General features: G+C 32.5%; 3 protein-coding genes across 4 annotated transcripts; 2 read left to right on the top strand and 1 right to left on the bottom strand.

The window, feature by feature from the left end:
* The first annotated feature begins 580 nt into the window (after nucleotides 1–580).
* LOC107011167 (plastidic glucose transporter 4) lies at nucleotides 581–10,096 on the top strand. Of its 2 annotated transcripts, none has more exons than XM_015210550.2 (14): nucleotides 581–813; nucleotides 1,093–1,364; nucleotides 2,374–2,488; nucleotides 4,198–4,265; nucleotides 4,527–4,659; nucleotides 4,742–4,841; nucleotides 4,939–5,051; nucleotides 6,303–6,396; nucleotides 6,512–6,665; nucleotides 7,544–7,690; nucleotides 7,770–7,843; nucleotides 8,817–8,905; nucleotides 9,075–9,189; nucleotides 9,689–10,096. In XM_015210550.2, exons 2-14 carry the CDS (start codon nucleotides 1,115–1,117, stop codon nucleotides 9,869–9,871), a joined length of 1,635 nt encoding a protein of 544 aa, XP_015066036.1. In that variant the 5' UTR covers nucleotides 581–813; nucleotides 1,093–1,114; the 3' UTR covers nucleotides 9,872–10,096. The 2 variants fall into 2 exon arrangements, with proteins under 2 accessions (XP_015066036.1, XP_015066037.1); XM_015210551.2 differs by having other exon boundaries at nucleotides 581–758; nucleotides 9,689–9,871.
* A 386-nt stretch (nucleotides 10,097–10,482) lies between these two features.
* On the bottom strand, nucleotides 10,483–13,095 carry LOC107009360. Its single transcript, XM_015208682.2, is given in 5 exon segments — nucleotides 10,483–10,877; nucleotides 11,036–11,225; nucleotides 11,351–11,411; nucleotides 12,876–13,049; nucleotides 13,051–13,095. Coding segments are annotated over 5 exon segments (498 nt in total). The 5' UTR covers nucleotides 13,081–13,095; the 3' UTR covers nucleotides 10,483–10,834.
* A 2,673-nt stretch (nucleotides 13,096–15,768) lies between these two features.
* LOC107011506 (delta(7)-sterol-C5(6)-desaturase) lies at nucleotides 15,769–18,586 on the top strand. Its single transcript, XM_015211031.2, has 3 exons — nucleotides 15,769–16,138; nucleotides 16,730–17,035; nucleotides 18,103–18,586. Exons 1-3 carry the CDS (start codon nucleotides 15,922–15,924, stop codon nucleotides 18,393–18,395), a joined length of 816 nt encoding a protein of 271 aa, XP_015066517.1. The 5' UTR covers nucleotides 15,769–15,921; the 3' UTR covers nucleotides 18,396–18,586.
* The last annotated feature ends 4,003 nt before the right edge of the window (nucleotides 18,587–22,589 follow it).

The raw sequence follows: 22,589 nt of genomic DNA on the forward strand, positions 1-22,589 counted from the left end.
TAACAAGGAATAATGAGATTGTCAGAGAACAGATCACGTGCGGGCCCGTATAAATTGTAATGTAATCTCCCACGTAACCCAGATCTAATCTGCAATCCATCTGCATTCTATCCATAAAACTCTTCCTATTTTCTCTTCTAAGAAAAAAATAATTAAATCTATGACTTTTTATAATTTTTAGAGATAACTATTGAAATTTTTTATTATTTTTAGAGTTGTTTTCAACTGTAAATTCAATTTTTTATTAATATATTTTTTTTTAAAATTTAAGATCGTTCGTTATGTCATGTGATAGATCAAAATATTTGTAAATTTAATTTCTCTAATCACACTTAAATACCATTTTATGACTTAAATATGCTAGAATTATTGAAAGTGTACACCATAGTTTTGTGTTTTTGCATATTCTCTAAATAATAACTTATCATATACTATCTCCGTCCTAATCTAATTTTTAAAATATTATCAAAATAAGCAATTTTTTTTTAAATTTTATAATTTATAAATTAAAATATTACTTATTAAAATAGACAAAATAGAAAGAAACAATGATAAGTTATTACTTTTTAAAATTATTGAATAGTCGATCAACTTCGTTGGTAAACTAGTAAGCGATCAGTTAATATAAAAAGTACGCGAACAGTTCTCTCCATCACAATTCTCTCAGCTCTCTTCGAATTCATCGAACCTCCCAATGCAAATTCTGCTGTAATTTTACGATAAAGCAACAAAGAAGAACATTCATCGAAGAGGATACAGTTAGCAAACTCTATAATCTCTCACCTTCAACACTCTACTTTGCATAATTTCACTGTATTTATTCCACTTCTCGATTTGATTCTTTTTTCAATCTCATTGCGATTTTGTTTGATTTCTTCATATAATCAGCTCTTTGGAATGCGAATTGAGACCTATTTTGCTTCAAATCTGTTGTTGACTTCCGATTTATGTCGAACTGTAGTGTGGATGATGAAATGAGACGGTGTTTCGATGATAGAGTAGTGTAGAGTGTGGGCGTTTTGTGTATTGCTTTATTTATTACTACTTTTTTATGTTGTTGACTTTTCCGTTATATGTACCTTTTTTTCATAGGTAAGCATAAAAGGCTTTCAAAATGCAAGCTTCAACTTTCACAGTCAAAGGCAACACAGCATTTGGCCTTCAAAATCGAAGGATTTTGCAAGGGGTTAGTGATTTGCGTAGTAGGACTTTAGCTGGTAAAAGTCTCCGGATGACGGGCAGTTGCTTCGGAGTAAGTATGGAGTCTGCTTCAATGGGAATCGAACTTGGCCGTGCTAGGAGGACTGTTCAAAGTGTCTTCGGTTCGTCCGCAAAGGCCAGATCACACAGAGTTCGAGCTGCTGGTACATGTTTATATACTGATTCAACTTTATAGCTTGATACAGAGGATTTATATATATATAGACGCATATTTTGTTGATTGTTTTGGGGGTGTGTAATTCCGAATTTCCTTATGCCGTGATAAAAATCTGTTTGGTATCGTTTTTAGAGTATGCACCTGTTTAGAGAGATGTAATTTTCTTCCTTAATGAGTTTAGGGTTAAGTTTAATCTTGTCTCAGTATATTGACTGTAGGATTCACTCTATTGGATTACAATGTGAGGAAATTCATTACTGTCTTCATTACAGATATTTTTGTGGTACTGTCCACGCTGGTTTGGTTTCTGCTTTTGCATGCGAAGGAGTATTAAAATTCTGCTATTGTGCTAACATAAGGTGGCTAAAAACTGTTAACTGGTAGTCTGGAATTTCTGGTTCCCTTTTGTCTACTACGACAGTATATCACCACATTTGTGATTTGGTAAAGGATAAAGGAAGGGGAGACTAGAAGTGGATAATAGTTGGGTGCGAAGTTGCTTTGGTACTGCACAACTGGCATGGGGGTATGGTTAGTTGTAATTTGGTGAGAATGGTCACTTAGGAATTGGTGGACTGCATGCAGGTTCCAAGTGAGAAATGACACATCCGGTGGATGGACATAGTGCTTGGACAATAGTAAAAGATTATTAACTTTTCTCATATGGGTGGGAACCAAGTGAAAAGTCTTTCTTTTTCTCTCTTACCTTTCTTAGTTCTGGATCTCATTTCCGGAAAAAACATGAACCTAAACTTCTCTTTTTCACCTGAGCTTTCTGTTCGAGTAGATAGTTCTTAGATTTTATTTTGAAAAAAAGAACATTTTTCATTGTTTTGTCATGTGGATTAAGCATCAGCGAGTATTTGTTGTTCAAAGAACACTATTGAAACTTAAATAAGCTGCAACTTGACTGCCTCTCTTTGGATAGGATAACAACAAAGGTCCTGCATGATGCATGAAACTTACTAACAAGGGCGTCTATTGTTGCGTGGCAGGAGAGGATATTGAGGATGCAGCACCTCTTAAAGTTCAAGGCCAATCATCTGGATCAGTACTTCCCTATGTGGGTGTAGCTTGTCTGGCAGCAATTTTATTTGGATATCACCTAGGGTATGACATTATATGATTGAAGAACATTCATTTACTGGTATTTTATCTTACATGTGTTATCATAGTTGCCTGAGTCTAAGGGGGTGGGTATTCAGTTCATCAGTTTGGTTTTTTGGTTTTCGGTTTTTCAATAGTGTAAACCGAATACCGAACCAAACTACTTTGGTTTGGTTCGGTTCAATTCAATTTTTAAAATTTGTTTTTTTGGGTATTTATGAAGAATGTCAACAATAAACAATAAATAAATCTCGCAAATAAATTAGAAAAATGTCAACCGTGTCGTCCCAACGCAAAGACAACTAATGTAGGCTTGTTTGATTTATATAGATATAAAGCCACATCATTAATTTTCTAATATATTAATTTATGAATGTTTTGATAGTTTCGTCCGTAAAATAATTTGGTATCTTCTTTTTGATCCAAAATGAAGCCAGTGATTTCTATCCACACTATGTTCAGTAAATCTTAAAATTGATGAAATAAAATACACAAAAAATAATTGTCTATTTTGGTTATTGTCAAGAGGAGTAGTAACTTATCAAGTCCCCTTCAGCTAATTTGCAAAAATATGCTCTTCATCCTTACTTTGTTCATCAGCTTGGGGCAGAGGAACACTGAAGTGACTTGCAAAATGACTTTGAGAGCGATCATTCAACCAGCTGAACTGGAAAGTGGTTGAATCGGTGAATGTGCATGTATATAAACAAAACAAAAGAGAAGTCTTTTGGTTTAGTCATTTTCTTCTTTTTATTTGAGAAACCAAATAAAAGCAAAATATAAAAAAATTAACTTATATTATTAAACTTTGGTTCTTCGGAGCCCCGAAATACTGAATCCTAAAACAGAGAACCGAACCAAAAGAACTGAAGGACCGAATTACTTTTGTTCGGTTTTTCGGTATTTATGCCCACCTCATCGTGTCTCTCCATCAACATGTTTATGCATTTCATAGGTATGTCCACAGGTTTATTCTGTTTTACACACTAGTTGGAATTAGACTGTTAATGCTGGTTTGGACCCAAACCTTAACCAATGAAAGCGCAATCATAGTATTTGCTTAGTTGGTCCTGGTTGCCGGCTCAACTGTTTGATTGGATAAGCTAAATATTTGTTGATTCTATATTTGTTTTCTCATGAACGAAACTCAAAGTTTTGTTTGTAGTTTGCATTCCCTATCAATTTTCTGAATTTTCTTCTCACCATGAATTGAAGTTTGTTTTATACAAATAAGAAATTGGGCCTAAAAAGAGAGGCAAACAACTTTCAGAACTTTAAAGTAGGCCCTGATACCTTCTCAATAACAACTTATTGAAAATATGGCAAAGTTGAATGATAAAAGTTGCTTCTTAATAAAGTTGACATAACTCTTGGAGAACCCACCGAAAGCGGAATGTGACAGTTCACAGTTGTTATGGGTTAGGGGAGTGTTTCTACCACCATACTTTAGAAAGTGAATAATAGATGATTAGTTCAGTTTTGGTTACCTGTCTGCTCAATCTTTGGGTCAGACTGGACCAAACATCTCTTTATTTTGAAACTGGTAACGAACTAGACCAAACATTTCTTGTTCAGGCATTTTCTAAATTCTAAGCCATAAGCATTTTTAGTTCAGGTACATAAACATTCCAAGCCCTGCAGTTTATCCATGTAACCCTCTGGTTTATATTGTGCTATTAAGTTCCATGATAACCGTCATTTTTCTGGTTCAGGGTGGTGAATGGTGCCCTTGAGTACCTAGCTAAGGATCTTGGGATTGCCGAGAACACTGTTATACAAGGCAAGTTTTATTGAATGGTTTTTTATGTGAAATATAACTTCAATTGATTAATATCCTATTTTACTGGTTTCTGAGCTGCTGGAGAAAGGGTCAGCTTTTTATGAAGCCTTTGCTCTGTCACAGAGTTGATGTTTTGGCTATGTTGGGTTAAAAAGATCTTTTGGAAGCCTTGTTCAGATGTCCTATTTCTTACAGTTCACTTCCTTTGGTTAATTATCTAGATATAGGTGGACCAATCTTTTATTTGATTTCTTTTGTTAGGATGGATTGTTAGCACAGTTCTTGCTGGTGCCTTTGTTGGTTCATTTACTGGTGGAGCTCTGGCTGATAAATTTGGCCGAACAAAGACATTTATATTGGATGCAATTCCACTTTCAGTTGGTGCGTTTCTATGGTATGTACCTTACCATAGTCAGAGATACAATATCAGGTCAATACCATTGATACAAGCATCTAAATGATGTCAAAACTTTCAGTACCACTGCCCAGAGTGTTCAGGCTATGATCATTGGACGCTTACTTACTGGAATTGGCATTGGCATCTCATCTGCTATTGTGCCACTTTACATATCTGAGGTGTATATCTCACTCAAAGTTACATCACCTTTTTAGACAGTATTCAAAGGTTGCACTTTCGTGTTTCATAGCATCCTAACAAACTTTCGGTGCTTAGATCTCACCCACGGAAATTCGCGGCACACTGGGAACGGTCAATCAGCTATTCATTTGCATTGGAATTCTTGTTGCACTAGTGGCTGGATTGCCTTTGTCTGGAAATCCTTCATGGTAATTTCTCATTACGTATGCTCATAGCAGAAAACAATTTAGAGTTTTGTAACTTTTAATTGATTGGTACATGATTTTATCCGAAGGCCTTTCAAAAGATTTTGACAAAAGAAGATTCCAACAAGATGTCATGAATGGTTTATCTAGACCTGATTAGTCCAGAACCAATAGGTTACCCATTTGGTGGTCCTAACATAATTCTGGAGTATTTTGAGATTAAAGTGGTGGTAGATGGCAGAATTTAGCACCTTGGTGCCTAATCCCCTAGTCTGCTTATTTTTTTGTTTTTTGTAGTTCATGAATCTTCTATTGATAATTTACAACTTAAATACAATATTTACTTTAGTTGAATTACTGGTGTATTTCTCTAATTTCATACAGTGGTGAGGTGAGGTCAGTTAAGCTTAAGTTTATTTATTCGGTTCTTTGATGAAAGTTGTAGATGTCTTTGTTTGCCCTTATATAAGCTACCTGGTAGAGTTCAATTGTTTTAAAATTAATTAAGTACTCAGGTTTGCTTATTATCTATTTTCTTCAATCTTTATAAGTTTTGCATTGATTTTATGATTTTTTTTTCATCAGGAAATTTCATTGTGATTTGAGTTTGGTTTTCCTCGAGAAATAATTTGAAGTAAAATGATAAATGTTTATCCCCAATGATTTTAATTTCTATTAGGAGTGTCGTACTCCAGCTTTTGGGTTCTAAAGCAAATAGCAATACTCTGTTTCTGTAGTTTTGACATTTAGTGATCCTTTTGAATGTCCCAGATGCCAAAACTGTTCATGCTTAGGGAATATTTTCTCTAATCAACTGTTTTGATGCTATTGGAAAGAACTATAGGGAATATTTTCTCTAATCAACTTTGTTTATGCTATTGGGAAGAATTAAAATCATGTTGTGTACCTTGACTTTTAACTTTTCTAATTGATGCCAGAGCAAGTGGGACCTCACAGGATTACCCGTTAATGTTATTTGATTTACTTATTTGCTTGTTTCTGGGTTTATTGCTTATTCTACTTTCATATCTCTCATCTGCCGTTTGAATGACTACTATGTCTTGTTGGCGTTTCTAGATGATACTTTTCTATCTACCTTGTTCACAAATGATTAAGGTCCTACAACTAGTAGTTGCCAGACTTCAGAAACTCTAACGAGCATGGATTTTCCCAACCTTCGCAGATTTCGTGTTAATGCTTAAATATTTGTGTTTAAATCCATTAAGTTACATGTGTCTCCATTTCATATGTCAGGTGGAGAACAATGTTTGGTCTCGCACTTATTCCATCTGTTTTACTTGCAATTGGAATGGTATTTTCTCCTGAAAGTCCTCGGTGGCTCTATCAGGTATCCCATGAGATCTTTCTTTTCTAGTTTGAAATCTTCATTATGGATATCCTGTCTACAGCTACAATCTATGTCAGAGACTTTTCGTCTTAAACCATCCAATTCTATCTTGCAGCAAGGGAGAATATCTGAAGCTGAGACATCTATTAAAAGGCTATATGGTAAAGAAAAAGTTGCTGAGGTTATGGGTGATTTGGAAGCTTCTGCCCAGGGTTCTTCAGAACCAGATGCTGGGTGGCTTGATCTATTTAGTAGCCGTTATAGGAAAGGTATATCTTTGATCATTCAGTATTCTAGATAATAAATATTGATGATGCATGTCTTATGCGTCTAAAGCTCAGTTCTTATATCCTTAGGTCCAACACTTCCCTATATATTGTTTAAGAACAAATTTAAATTTCTTTTCCTTTGGCTGTTATCCTACGCCATCATCATTAGGAATTTCGGATAGTGGTGTGTAGTTTTGCTCTTGCTGCAATAAAGAAAATCATGTCAATTATTTTCCTTAAGTTCCAAAATCTTGATAATCACCAAAGCATAGGGTTTTGTCTGGTACGTGTTTCCATTTTACTTTATAATCAACTTTGTTTGTTATTATTATTCTTTTATTTTTTTATTGGACCAAATACGTAGAACAATGAGAGATACTTTGAAGATAAGTTAAGTCCATTCATGATGTGAAATGGAATTGCATAGTTTCTCTATTTTTTGGTGTAAAGAGAATTGTATAGAGGAAGTAGATGATCTTATAGATTTTTAACGTATTGTAAATCTAGAGTCCATATCTTTCTGTAAAAATTTTTTGGAGCCAGGCCGGCATATCCTTAATGCTGAGGACAGCATACCCTTAATGTTGAGGATTATAATAGTACCAATTTTAAATAAATAAATAAATTTGTAACCTTCATAATTTTCCTGCTTGGAAGAGAACTGTTACTTACAACTTAATTTGCTCTACAAATAATAAAAGCCTGTCTGATTTTTGCTTGTGAGCACATATTTCTCTACTTGAGTTTTTTCTTAATATGCTATTATCAGTCTATGGTCACTCATTCCATCATTCCAAATATATGTGATATTTTGAGCTCCTGATATTTCTGTACCATGTTGTACAACCAAAATGGTCTAATTGTTGTCGTCATTGCAGTTGTTAGCATTGGTGCAGCTATGTTCTTTTTGCAGCAGTTGGCTGGGATAAATGCTGTTGTCTATTATTCCACTGCCGTGTTCCGAAGTGCTGGAATTACATCTGATGTAGCAGCCAGTGCTCTGGTTGGAGCAGCCAACGTCTTTGGTTAGTTTTCTCCTCAAGGTTTTTGGTAACATCTGTGGCTATAGAATATATTTTTCTAATTGGATACATATTCATCCAGGGACAACGGTGGCATCCTCTTTGATGGACAAACAAGGAAGGAAGAGTCTCTTGCTCATAAGCTATACTGGAATGGTAAGTCATTTTTAGTCCTAGATGGAGTTTACTATGTCAAAGAAAATTTACAACTTGCAACTGAATTGAGGTTAATCCTTTGAGAAATATGTGATATTTTCACTTTTAGGTGATTAATTACACGTATGTATTCTATTTGAAGGTTTTAGTAGGCATGTGGATGCACAAACACATGTATATGCACATGAAAAGACAGCAAAATATTCATGGGAAAAGAAACAAGCAAATATATGCTTGTTAAATGACCTTGTACTTCCAGAAATTCTATCTATCTCTAGCACTAGCAAGTAGCAAAGCCATATCCTGTTATAATGTGATGCAAATCATTTACGCAGTAGAGATTGAAAACCTAAACCTTGCCTTGAGCAATACCCTTAAAATCACTTGCTTGAAGGTTAGCGTAGATGAATATTACAAAGGTTGATCACTTTATATGTTAAAATTTTCCAAATGAAGTGATTTTCTGAGAATTTGTGAAACTTTCTGAAGAGCACTTTTGGAAAAAAATTCCATTCAATACACTTCTGGAAAAATTTAAGTATCTTATATCATTTAGACAAGTTTCATTATGAAAAAATCAAATTAGGGAGTGTGTGTAATATCTAAAGCAGAAGAGAAGTTAGTGGTATAAAGGTAAATTTGAAGGGAGGTCTTTGAAATATTCCCCTACTGTAATCATCAAGCAGAGAGAATTCCAACATGAAGCTCTTTGGGATAGCTTGCCTGAGACTTTTACCATCTTATCCTAATTATCTTTGGCAGTTGAACTCATGCTCTTATGCATCCAGTTGCATCCAGTTGTCAATGCTTAGATGGTCCCTTAGCTGCAACCCAGGCATGCGTATGATGAGCCTGAGGGGACATTTTGTGTTTATTGTCCTGACTTTTGGCTTGTTTCCGACTTGATCTATTTTTAGCTTTATCTTGTTCTATCCATTTTGTTTCCGATTCTCATCGTATTCTCTTTTCACAGGCTGCATCAATGATGTTGCTTTCCTTGTCATTCACTTGGAAGGTCCTGACTCCATATTCTGGCACACTGGCTGTTCTTGGTACTGTCCTGTAAGTATCATGTGCTTCCCTGCTGGTTGGATCGTTACTTCCTTTTTTCCACCGAAGCAATTTCTTCCGTTTAGGCCAGCTTCTTTTTCCCCTATGTCAATGCAAATGATTTTTTTTGTAACAAATGGAATGAAATATATATATTTTCTGGCTACGTTTTTCTCTGCAGCTATGTATTGTCCTTTTCACTTGGTGCTGGTCCTGTGCCTGCTCTTCTACTTCCAGAAATATTTGCTTCCAGAATTAGGGCAAAAGCGGTGGCTCTCTCTTTGGGGGTACATTGGGTGAGTTAGCGCTTGGAAATTTTAGTACCCTTTTTGCTGCTAACTGTCTATTTTTCCTTGCTTTTTTGGGGGTTTGGGGGGGGGGGATAAAAGGCTGTAACTACATCATTTATGGCGTTCCATGATTAACTGGAAGCAAACTGTTATGCCAAATTCCCAAAATCACAATAAGCTGAAATGTGTGCTGACAGAATATGCTCATGTCTTTTGAGCATGTTTCTCAATGCCACGCCTCTTGGGTAACATGACATGTGAGGGTGCTTAGGGGAATATGCATTTTAAGCACCAGAGACAGTAGTCCCTTGGTTCTCTGATTTTCGAGTATTATTGTTTACTTCTTTTGTTTGAGAAGTATGAGCTTTAGAAAGATAACTATGAAAAGGTAGGAATTGATTTATTGCCCTTCATTGTGGTGGTATTTGCAGCACTGTGAGATTAATTGAAGGCTCATTCACTCCATGTTTACTTTGTTTCTAACTCGTATTTCTCCTTGGAACAGATAATGAACTTCTTTATTGGCCTGTACTTCTTGAGCATTGTAACTAAATTTGGTATCAGTACGGTGTACATGGGATTTGCACTCTCTTGTCTTGTTGCTGTCGTATATATAACTGGTAACGTCGTGGAGACAAAGGGGCGGTCACTGGAGGAGATAGAACGTGAGTTAAGTCCAGCAATTTGAGTGGTACCACATGAACAGCTGAGAGTAATTTCAGCTTCCGCCTTCCAGTGGGTCTGGATTTTGAAGAGATTCTCCACTTTGGGGGTCCTGACTGGAGTTGTATCACTTACCCTTTAGCTATCTCTTTGATTTTCTTGTACACCGGCTTCATGAATCATGGGACATTGTAAAAACATGTACTGTTATGGAAGATGATCCTCGTATAATTGAGTATTTCTGAACCCATCTTCAGCTGTTAATTATTGTGGACTGCAGTTAAACCGTAGGTGTGCAAGATGATAATATATGTAAATCATGTATTTATCACTTCCATCTACCCGTATGAATTGGTAATCAATTTTCGTAGCGTAAATCAGGATGCAATGATGGTAAAGATTCTATTTGCATCTGGTGTTAACGCCAAATCATCAATAAATATATAATTATCATTGAGAATTCATATATATAATAATTAATTAAATCACTTAACCGTAGTAAATTGATATTCAAGTGAGCCTATTCATAACTGAGAAATTCCCGAAGCTGGTTGCACTGTCTGGAACTTTTGGATTGAAGCTTTAAGTGCAAAATGCAAACAAATAATGCATTGGTTAATCAAAGAAAAATGCAGATGGAGAAAAAAAATGCTTTGAGCCATGACATTTAACAAAATTGTCTTCTTTGCTGTAATTTCTAAACTAAATGTTTCTTCTTTCCTTCTTGCAAGAAAAAATAAATTAGTACTACTTAACAAATGAAACAAGTGCATTTACAAGTAAAAGGGCCAAGGCTATAAGAATCAAAGTTATTTATCAGTAATTGGTTGGTTTGCTCTACGCCTGATAGTATCTCCTCATAAGTCTAGGAAACAATGTCCATCTTCACACTCATAATAGATCAAGATGATGTCTGACTAAATCATCTAAGCCTTCATTGGAGCTGTATGGCAAGATAGAAGCATTCCATATTCAGATGCTGATATCTCTACATATTGGATTTCCTTTCCCATCTCTCCTTTGTGTCGAGCCTACAGTATACAAAATCAAAATATCAGAAAGAAAGAAACATAACCAACCAAATACAACACTAAAGGTGCTTGGGCCTACTCTTTTTTTTCTAGATGGGGGACTCAATCTAATCGTTTTTTCTAAAAATAATGATTGCGAACATTTTGAAAGGTCATACCCCCAGTGCAACTTCTGCCGCTTTTTTGACAGTGTGTTGTCTTCTTGAGAGGATGAAAGGTCTGTTGTACTGCTTATTGACAAAGTAATTCTCAGATCTTTAGCTGTTTCTATTGATTTTTCATCCATGATCGCCTTGCAATTAGCAATGACATCTTCACCATTATACCTTTTAGTGGAGACAAGAGTTCCTGAAAACCTCTCCTCATCAAAATGTTAACTAGAAATTCACTTCCAATAGAAAAAGTAAACAATAAAAAAAAGGAAAAGAATCATTGAAAATGTAAACGAAGTGCTGAAGAATCAAACTGCATACCTTTTGTTTTATCCTTGACCTTAGATTTTGCTTTAATTTTTAAGCGTCTTCGGTGCAACTCCTGGCAAACCAAAGAACATGATATTGAAAAATCAATCCAGACTAACTAAGAAGAAAAAGCTAAAGCAACAACGCACACATATCTATATATCCGAATGTCATAAACTCAATTAATGTAGTCCCCAACCCGTAGCTCAGCAAGCAAGTTTTGAATTTCCTTTGTCTAACATTTAATCAATGTTGTTGCTAGCCTATACCTCAGTATTCTAAGTTTTGAAACCGATTTTACCATCTCGTAACTATGTATCCAACTATACAGTCCAAAATTAAAGCAACCTTTACTCCACGACTTATAGAAAATGTTTTAAGGGATCATAGATTGAAACATCATGTATACGTGGATAAAGATTGAGAACTGTAAAAGTGCCCAACTGCTACTCATACCATTCTGAGCATAATAACATGACATGTTTTTACATAGTTACATATTCTGAAAAAGCTCGCAAATACTTAACTGGACGTGTTACATAAAGCTTGTAAATAATAGTGTGCACGGGTGGACCTAATACTTCTTACGTGAGGCAGATGCCCTTCAATTAATTCTAGTGTTCTCGGAATAACAACTCAATGTTTTCCAACTTGTAACTCACGCTTTAGATATTACTGTTAGGAAACGTGTACATTGGACATGTGGAACATATGACACTGATAGCTCAGCATCCTTTCGAATATACGTGTGGTTTGTAAGGATCCACAGTTTGGGTTGCTTGCTGAATCATAGGCTAGAAAGTCACATGGTATGTGGTGTGCTATGCTTTTTCATTGTAGGTTGATGTCCACGACAGAAGACATCAACCTACAATGATATTAGTTAGAAATTACCAATTAATTCAACCACAAAGGTTATTTGTTAGAACCAACCAAACATCCTTGCAAAGCACCACAAAGTATATTGCTTTACAACTCCGCTCGAAAATTCACACACCTTAACCTCTAATATAGCTTGGATAAACTACCAATTACAATTCTTGGTTTTCCTCGACATATTCAATCAACTACGCCTCAATCTCAATACTGATGGTTCTTCCGTAGATAGCCCTGGTGTACAAGGTAATGTAGGGGAGTTATATGTAATAACAGAGGTGATCGAATGCTAGGCTTCACGAAGGATATTCCAGAATAGTACTAAAACTCTCACAAAATTATTAACTGTTATTCCAAATTGATGACTCTAGAAATCTCCAAAGACTCAATAAATTTTATCAGCGATAAATCTTATAGTATAGCTCTATGAATGTAGGTCACTAATGCAACAACTGGGAGATCCAAAACTCTCATATAACAAATCCTCTATAATCATTTTGCTCTATTCTGGAGAATTTCATTCCATTTCCTAAACTCAAAGTTATCATAATTACTGCTTCTTCATTAGATAGAGAAATTCTGTTTACCTTTATTTATGAATGAAAACAACAAGAAAACTAGGTTCTATTAAACGTATGAAATAAGGCGAGAAAGAGATTACTTGAAATTTGGAAATTTGAGCATTGTTGACACCATTTTTATTGGTGAAATTGGGTTGTAGAGATGGTGCTGATGCTATCGCAGCTTCTCTCCTCCCGTCGTCCTCTTCCATTGAAACAGCTCGAGACCCGACCCTGACCCGCTTCGCTCTGTGGCAATTTATTCGGGTCTTTGGGGTCTACTGACGGGAATGGGCCAGGATGCATAACATGGGCCTTGTAATTTCATGATCCATTCATTTGTCATACAGTGAACATTTTTTGTATAAGTAAATAGATTTTTTTATAAAAATCGATACATGTATGAATGAATAGATTAGGTTAAATTTAAATGGATCAAGATAAATAGAGTTAATAAGTTACTGTTAAAAAAAATTAACCATAATGTGAAAACTATTTATTTATTTATTTCTATACAAATTTCTATTTATATATCGTCTATACAAAAAATACATAACTTTTAATATTTATTATTTTTTAAAATTAACATATAAATAACTATATTTTTCTTATTTTATTTTTCAACATTATTGTACTTAAAAATATGAATTTAATCGACATAGAAAAGACAAACAACATGAAAGGCTAGCTACGTGGTACTCCCTTACTTTGTCTTCCATTTAAATTTAATTAATATTTCAGGACAACATAAGTATTTAATTAAAAGAAAAACCTGCTCCCAACTCCCTTCACATGCACACAAAATCCAAGGGATACGTTATATAGGTTTATTAAAATGTTTTTAAAGTATTTATTATTATAATTAAGTTAATTATATAAAAATATGTTATTTCTTTAATTATACATATTAATTCTGATTGGAACAAGCTTAACCATTTAATACTGAGATTTTATACATATAATTAAAAGATGTTATGATAAATTTAACTATTTAATAAACATGTAAAAACACATATAATTTTCAAAATATTGAAGTTAAAATATCTAATAGACTTTTTTTAATCATATAATTAAAATATTCAATTGAAATAGATTGAATTTAAGTGTCTAAATAAATTTAGAAACAAACTAAACAGAAAAAAAAGAAGATAGAAAGAAAAAGATTAAGAAGCGTTATTTCTATTCTGCTCGATTTTAATTTAATTCACCTTCGAAATAAATATTGAATACTAAAATTTTTTATTTTTTTATAAAAAATTACAAACCATTAGACCACGTTTACTTTTTAGGCTATATGGGTAGACATTTCAAGTAGCCCATTGTGGCATGAAATGTCTATAATTTAGGCTAAAAAACAAAGGACCATGAGGAAAATAACAACGGAGAGAGATTTTATAGCCCCTCAGCCAAATAAATAAATAAATAAATTCTCTTTGGCCGGCCAGCTAGTTTCAATCTTTGCAAAATAATAGATATTTCTTGATAAGAAGGTTTAGATCCATAGCATAGGTAACATGAGAAATATGAAAATTAATATCATATCATAATAATATATTTAATATAATTTTATAAATTGAATCTAAAAAAATAACGATGTATGCACTATTTAATTTTTATTTTGTGAATGTTGAAATGTTGTTTCATTAGACTGATATGATAAATTGCTAAACTCAATCTCATAATATATATTACATTAAAGCTTAAACTATAATCTCTTTGATACTATTTTCATAGAACGAATGTGCATTAACAGAGGGGAAAGGAGAAAGACCACATAATGATTAATCATAGAGATGATAATAAAACCAAAAAAAAAAAAAGACAAAGTAGAACAGGCCAAACTTATGAAGGCCATTTTTTTTAATAACCATATAATAAAACAGATAAAATTTTAATTTTTGAATTTTTTTTTATTTAATCGAGTGTCCCCTTCAAATTAATTATTGTGACATCAATATACTGCAACAAGTGGCTGGTTAGTTCAACACAAGTTTAAAGGAAGAACACAAACAAACTTTCATCTAGTTATATCTGTTTTAGTAAAATGGACATAAATTATTGCTTACCTTCCATAACTGTTTGTGTTTTTTTAAAAGTTTAACACATTTATTTATTTATGAAAATCACTTAATAGCTTAACGATAGATGTATACGTAACACAATTTTAGCTAATATCAAGATTAATTTTGTATCTAACTTTTTTATATATATATACTCGATTTTCAATAGTACCTAGATTAATGAAACATGACAAGGTGAATTCAAACTAAGGATTAAGATTAAAGCATGATAAGGTGGATTCAAACTAAGGTTCTAACAAACTTTAACTTTTTTATAACTTAAATCTAAAAATATGTTAAAATATATCTCCTATTAAAAATTGTAATAAATAAAACATATATTATGAAAAATAAATGAGATGATGCAACGTATTTAAATCGCTAAACAAAATTTCAATAGAAAAAATTAACTTGTCCTACCTTATTTCATTTCATGCTGCCCTAAAGTTGCGGTATAGCCTAAAGAGGAATATGTTTCCAGTCGAAAGAAATTAACCATGCAACGTTGAATAATTAAATATTCCCCATATTTTAGATCTAATCAGATTGAAATTTGAACTATTTTTTCAGAGGTAATTTTGCTATAATATTTTTCGTCTTTTCTATTTTTTAAATAGCAATAAAATCTGAACATATTTAATTATTTGAAACTTTTATAAAATTGTATTAAAAATACTATTATCATCAGTAATATTTTCTCGATTTATTATTACATAATTATTAATAAATGTATGAAATATTAAAAACAGGTAATTAGATAATAAAAATAAAATGTGAAATCTATCAAAAATAAAAAATTATTTTTAAAAATATTAAACAAATAAAATCAAACGAACGATCTTATTAGAATCTTTTGCCAGTTTAGCTCACCACACAACACGTGGGAGTAGTCCAAAATGGAATCAATTTTCATTAAATACAGCCTGCCACACATGCATATATTGTGTTACCGCACTAGCCCCTCTTCTTTTTCCTCTCTATCTTCACTCCATAGTTCCTCCTTTCCCGGCGGACCATCGCCGCCGGAGTCTGGTAAAACCCGACCCGAGACGGACATATTTCTCTTTTACCTAGTATACCGTCGGAGATGGAGGATTACTTGAAGCTATTCGTGGAGGAGACATCGTTTTACAACCGTCTGGTTTTGGGTACATTCTTGCCGGAATCATGGTGGGGACCACTTCCTCATATGCTTCAAGGATGGCTCCGTAACTACATTGGCGGTGTTTTACTTTACTTCATCTCCGGTTTCCTCTGGTGCTTCTATATTTATCACTTGAAACGCAATGTCTATATTCCCAAAGGTATGATTTCTTTTTTCCCTTTTTCTCCCGTTGAATTTTTTTTTTTGTGTATAGATGATTTCTTTGCATTATTGGAAATTTACAAGTTAATGAATTACGTTGACTGTTTTAGTAACGCTTTTGAAGGTTGGTTTCTGAATATTCACACTTTTGATTTGAATATTTTGGCATTTTTTGGGTGTTACTGTATTTGAAGTAGGTAAAGAGTAAGAAGCATATTCCCATTTTATAGTGTATTGATATGTAGACCAATTACTGTGGATCTGAAACTATCATGTATCAGTAACTCTGACCACTAAGGCTAAGAACATACGAGAAGAAATCATCTAGTGTTTTTGTCTCTGTTGGTATTTGAACCTGAGACGTTATCGTACTCAACCCACCTGATTGACAGTAGGCCACCTCCTTGTGTATATTGTGGTCCCGTTAGTTCAAACTAGAGATGTCAATATCTCAGATGAATTTAACAATTCTAGGTTTCTATGATTCGATAAAGATACAGAGTAATTAATGTTTTGTATTTTCTCCCGTGATGCTCGTTTGGTTAAAAAGAGGAAATTATATATGGGCTGATGAACAGTTTGATTGCAGATGCCATACCATCAAAGCAAGCAATGCTCTTGCAAATATCAGTTGCAATGAAAGCTATGCCGTGGTACTGTGCCCTTCCATCACTTTCTGAGTACATGATTGAAAACGGATGGACCAAATGTTTTGCGAGAATAAGTGATGTTGGATGGCCTACCTACATCATCAATGCGGCTATTTATCTTGTAATAGTGGAGTTTGGAATCTACTGGATGCACAAGTTATTGCATGACATAAAACCTCTGTATAAATATCTGCATGCTACACATCATATTTACAACAAGCAAAACACACTTTCCCCATTTGCTGGTAAGCTCTTAAGTCTAGTCATACCTTATTGGTGCTTATTTCTGAAAACAACTCCTAGCTCGTGGAGCCATTAGGTGTCTCTGTGATACTTTATTGATAGTTTGTTGAATTACTGAGCGTCTTAGTCGCGCGGATTCTTCACTTTTGATTCCTCGGATTCTTCAAAAATACACTACTTTTGGCTAATCCGACACGCAACCCCTTGACATTTTTGAAGAGTCCGAGCAACACAAGTGAGTGTTTCCTTTGTGATGACTAAATACGTTGAAAAGCTAGTCATGAGGACAATAAATTAATATGTGTATTTTAACATTCATGTCTTGAGTCAGGGCACCATTTCGTTTCGTGGTCAGGGGAGTCGAGTGTTGACTTAGGTATTTGGTTAGACTAGGGAATAACTGAACACATTGGAATTTCGTCTCTTGCCTTTTAATTGTTTCTGTGTGCCAAATCCAGTTTAGTTGAAAAGAGTGGAGTAGTGTTTGATAACTTTTTTGTTGTTATTTTCTCCTTTCCTTTTGTTGGAAAATAGAACTTGTTACAGGATTGAGGAAAGAAAAATATTAAGCAAATTTCTCAAAATGTGGAAATTTGGAAAAATTGCTGTAAAGTATTTCCTATTATTCCATCACAAAGAGAAAAAGACTCTATGTTACAACTAATGACTTGTCCCTTCGTTTCACACCCGCAACATGCATTCATGTTCAGATCCACTATTAAGTCGACTCTCTCTGCATAAGAGCCCCTAACCAACGCACAGCAGCACAAGCCCTCCCTATCTCCTCTACCCTACCTTTTGTAAATTGTAACCATGCTATTATCTCTGACATTCAGAACTTCCTTTATTACTCTTTGCAATGCATACCCTGTTTTAGGATATTGGTTGCTAAATCATCACAATATTGCAATCTAGCTAATTCATGATGTCCAGTTAATTTTATGGTTAGTTGTGTGTTGTAATTTCTGATACTCTATCGAAGCTAATTTGACCTCTGAGAGTCATGGCTTCTTTTATGTTTTATCTGGTACATTTTCAAGCTAATTGCTAAACATGTTCTGCTATTCAGGATTGGCATTCCACCCATTGGATGGAATACTGCAGGCAGTGCCACACGTTGTAGCTCTATTCTTGGTGCCAATGCATTTCACTACACACATAGCGCTCATATTCGTGGAAGCCTTATGGACGGCTAATATTCATGACTGCATACATGGTAAGGTGTGGCCTGTAATGGGTGCCGGTTATCATACCATTCACCATACAACATACCGCCATAATTATGGTCATTACACAATATGGATGGACTGGATGTTTGGAACTCTTCGTGATCCCGTTGAAGAGGATGCCAAGAAAATGTAATGTGCATGATTTGCAGTCAAGGATGTTCCTTATTGTTCATTGTCCCAGTAATTTATCTCGTGTTTCCATCGTTGGTGGATGTAAATTTTGATGTAGTAGACTGAAAACAATTTGGTTTTATTGCCTTTTCTTCCCTTATATATTTAATAATAAGCAATAAAATCTGTGGGAAAGAAAATTTCAGTTTCTAACTTTATGCCAGAGTCCTTTGAGGTAATCATATAACGAAAGCTACATGTGAATCACATTGTCACCATGTTATTTATGGTGGAGAAAAAATGTTATTTCTTAGCCCTTTGGGGCTGCTGCTATCACCCTGCTCCAGGGATAATCGGGTTTGGACCCAAAACGTTGGTCATTTTCAGCTCTCTTGAGCAACTAGTTTTAATCCCAATAATATTAAGCTTACCTTTTAACAACAACTTGATGGAGGTTGACTCGAAACATCAAACAAGGGCGTGTTGATTTTCCAGCCCAACAGAGAATATGCAGGGAATAGAGGGAGAGTCCAAACGGACTCATTGCAGCTGTATATGCATAGAAAGGTAAAAGAGGACAAATTAGTGTCAAAACAAGGAAATATATGAACTACCATTTAACCCATCACATAACAAATCTAAGTTGAACTTGTCAACCAACTTCGACGCCGAGAACTTTCACATATAGCCACTCAAAAATAGTCTAATTATTTTCCGTAATTATAATTTGACAATTACAATTTTTAGTTACATATTATATGGGGAGAGAGGCGAGCGAGACTGGGAGAGAGAGAGGAGAGGCGCGAGAGAGGGGGAAAAGAGTGGGAGAAAGGTAAATTGTATATGTATATTGATTAGATAATTGTATATTATACGTATACATTTGTATATATGGCAAGAGAGATTGAGAGAAGGAGAAGAGGGGCGAGCGAGGTTGGGAGAGGTAGAAGAGAGGCGAGCTATATGTATATAATTCTATAACTATGATGAGTAATTAAATAATATAAATTTGCTTAATCGCGTAATTTTACCCAAATAATAATATCATTGAACTTAAATCGAAACGAGGAAATAAAGTGCTGAAAAGTGAAAGGAAATAACGAAATATTCTTCGACTATTTTTAGGATTAAAACAAACCATTCCTCTCAACTAAACCAACCAAACAATTAATCAGTGGCAGCATAATTCTAAGAAATCTAAATTGATACTTCCTTCTATTTGACATGAAACAAACATATAACAGGGCATAATTAGTATATATCAAACTCTCTTCAATCTTACGAAAAAGGATATGAAGATTACCATTAGGTGCTCTGTGCTCATCCTTTTTAAACACATCAATATAGTAACTGAATCATAGTTGAAACTTAAAACGGAAAATTATTTAAAAAACTGAAAATAAAGCAGGACATTCATATTTCTATTTCTATACAAATAACCGAAATTATTGCTAACCGGCTTTCCATAGTAGCGGAGACGACTTAAACATATTAGTGGTATAAAGCAAAAATTAAACGCGCCTTAAAAATTGTTAATAACTTTTATATACTGTAATTCATTTATTCTAGTTTTCAATTGATAATATAATCATTCTTATTTTAAATTATTTTTCATGCGATATAATACTCCAAATATGTCAAATTTCTTTTTATATTTTCTTCATTTTTCATGAGAAGTTATTTTTTTTAATAAATAGTATTCAATATTTATTGAAAAATAATAACTTACAATCTATTATTATTAAAAATAAGACGCCTTAAATTTGAGAAAACAAAATACATATTTATTTTTTAACACTGTCAAGGCACACCGAATAGTAGCTAGATTGATGAAGAATGCATGATAACTGAATTCAAATCAAGGTTCTACCAAAAGTTAAACTTTTACCATTTAAATAATACTATATTTTTAACTATTGAAACAAATCTAAAAAAATATTTTAAAATATCTCTCCCTTATTATTATTTTTTTTATTAATGAGACACAAATATGATGTTATAAATAAGATTTGTACGAGACTCCATTTATTCTAAAAATGGATAATTGATTTCAAAAAATGGCCCAAATTCTTTTTTTTTTTCTCTATCTTTATGACGTTTCCCCCCTCTCTCTTTCTTTTTATTTTTTTATTTGATTTATTTTTCAACTATTGTTTCAAATTTTAAACTTGCAATACTTTTAATAATTTTATTCATGGAAGGTTAGAAAAATATTCATAAACACCTACTTAACAGATATTTTGGCAAAGCAATGTTCCAGGCTAACAAGATAATATGGCTTCTAACTTCAATGCCCTCTGAAAATTGTCGAATGCCGGGTTACAAAAAGACTAGTTAAACTTACTACGGTAAATTAGCTCATTTCGAAAATCTTGATGTAATTAATAGCCCATATAGGGTTAATGAAACTATTGTACCCCTATATATACATACATATAAAACTTTTCGTTAATTTATACGATATTTCTTATTCTTCAAAATCAAGTTAGGTGAAATTTAACATATTTGTTCATCTACTTTTCTAACGCGTTTTTTAGAAAATTATAAATAAAAATAATAATTTCATTAATTTATTTTTTAAAAAACTTTTTGCGACTTTACAAATTTAATTTACACTTTTGATAAAAATAATTATTAGACTTAAAAAAAATTACTTATACATTGATTTTATAAACGAAAAATTAAATACAAATAACTACTTATTAAAATGTGAATAAATAACAAAGTATAAAAAAATTAACATAGTAAATAAAAACTTTACAATGATCATAAACAATTAAATCAAAATTCACTACATAAAAAAGAAAAAACACAAATTAAATTGATTAGTTAAGAATGAAAAAAAACATTTTAAAAAATGGAAACTAAAAATATATTGAAATAATTGTAAAACAAAAGAGATAAAAGAAAACATAAACTAATTAGATTAGTTAAGAAAAACATTTAAAAAATAAAAAATAAAAAAAATATTGAAATGGGTGTAAAACAAAAAATACAAAAGAAAAAACATAAATTAATTAGATTAATTAAAAAATATTTAAAAAATAAAATAAAAATATATTAAAATAAGTGTTAAAAAAAATTAAAGACCGAAAGGACTCCATAGCTGCCCCTTTGTCACTTGGCAGATGGTTCCAGTCTATTTATCAAGCAAATAAGACTTACATGCCTTATACATAATAAAATTTTCATGATTTTGTATTTTTGCCTATATTTGTTTTTTGTTTTTTTTGACCAGGTCACATTTTGTTTTGAACAAGTTATTTAGTGGCATATTTTAATAAATATACTAGTTTTAATGATATTTTTTTAGTTATTACTGATTATAGCAATACATTATAATATTATGTTAAATTTATAATATATATTAAAAGTAAATAAATATATATGCAACATATATATATATGTATTATAGTTGTTTTCTTAAATATATTATATTTGTTTGATAAGAAATTGACACGTTGTATTATAAGTGTATTAAAATATGTGATAAATATATTATTTATTAATAAAATTTGTATTATATGTGAATAATAAATTATTCTTTATAATATGTATTAAAACTGTATTATAAATATATTAAAAGTGATCAAGTGAAATAAATGTAATTGCTATAAATGATAACTATTATATTTACATATGATTTATTTTATTTTAATATAAAGGGATTAATGCTCGATTTTAATTTAAAAAAATTAAAAAATAAAATAGATGAGGATTGCATTGTTCAAGGAAATTTCAATAGGAAAAGGCAGCTTGTCCCACCCTATTTTATTTTGTTTAATTCATTGCCAACCCTAATAGTTGTGGTTTAGCAGCCCAAAAATGATTATTTTTAGTCAAAAGAAATTGATCATGCGATCTCTAAGTAATTCAATATACATATTAAATCCAAATTATGTTTTGTATTAATTTCTAAAAAAGAGGGAGCATGTTTTACGATTGTGATTAAATATATTTCAATTTTACTATGAATTTTAAATAAAAAAATTAAAATTTATGATTAAATGTTTGTCGGCTTTCAATAGTAGCTAGATTAATAAAGTATGATAATGAATTTAAACTAAGATCTAAGACAATTTAATTTTATTTACAAATTAAGTAATATATATTTAACTATGACAAAAATCTAAAAATTATTTAAAGTATATATGTATCTAAGAAAAATTAATTATGAAAAATAAATTAGATGAGGTGACTTGTTTAACCATTCAAC

This window comes from Solanum pennellii, chromosome 2 (genome assembly GCF_001406875.1).
Source record: "Solanum pennellii chromosome 2, SPENNV200".
Taxonomy (NCBI): domain Eukaryota; kingdom Viridiplantae; phylum Streptophyta; class Magnoliopsida; order Solanales; family Solanaceae; genus Solanum; species Solanum pennellii.

Excerpts from the sequence above, each read along its gene's own strand:
- LOC107011167 (XM_015210550.2), top strand. The coding sequence starts at position 1,115 with ATGCAAGCTTCAACTTTCACAGTCAAAGGCAACACAGCATTTGGCCTT. Across the intron at positions 4,842-4,938 it reads TGCCACTTTACATATCTGAG|ATCTCACCCACGGAAATTCG; the intron begins GTGTATATCTCA and ends TTCGGTGCTTAG. Across the intron at positions 8,906-9,074 it reads GCTGTTCTTGGTACTGTCCT|CTATGTATTGTCCTTTTCAC; the intron begins GTAAGTATCATG and ends TTTTCTCTGCAG.
- LOC107011506 (XM_015211031.2), top strand. The coding sequence starts at position 15,922 with ATGGAGGATTACTTGAAGCTATTCGTGGAGGAGACATCGTTTTACAAC. Across the intron at positions 16,139-16,729 it reads CAATGTCTATATTCCCAAAG|ATGCCATACCATCAAAGCAA; the intron begins GTATGATTTCTT and ends GTTTGATTGCAG. Across the intron at positions 17,036-18,102 it reads CACACTTTCCCCATTTGCTG|GATTGGCATTCCACCCATTG; the intron begins GTAAGCTCTTAA and ends TCTGCTATTCAG.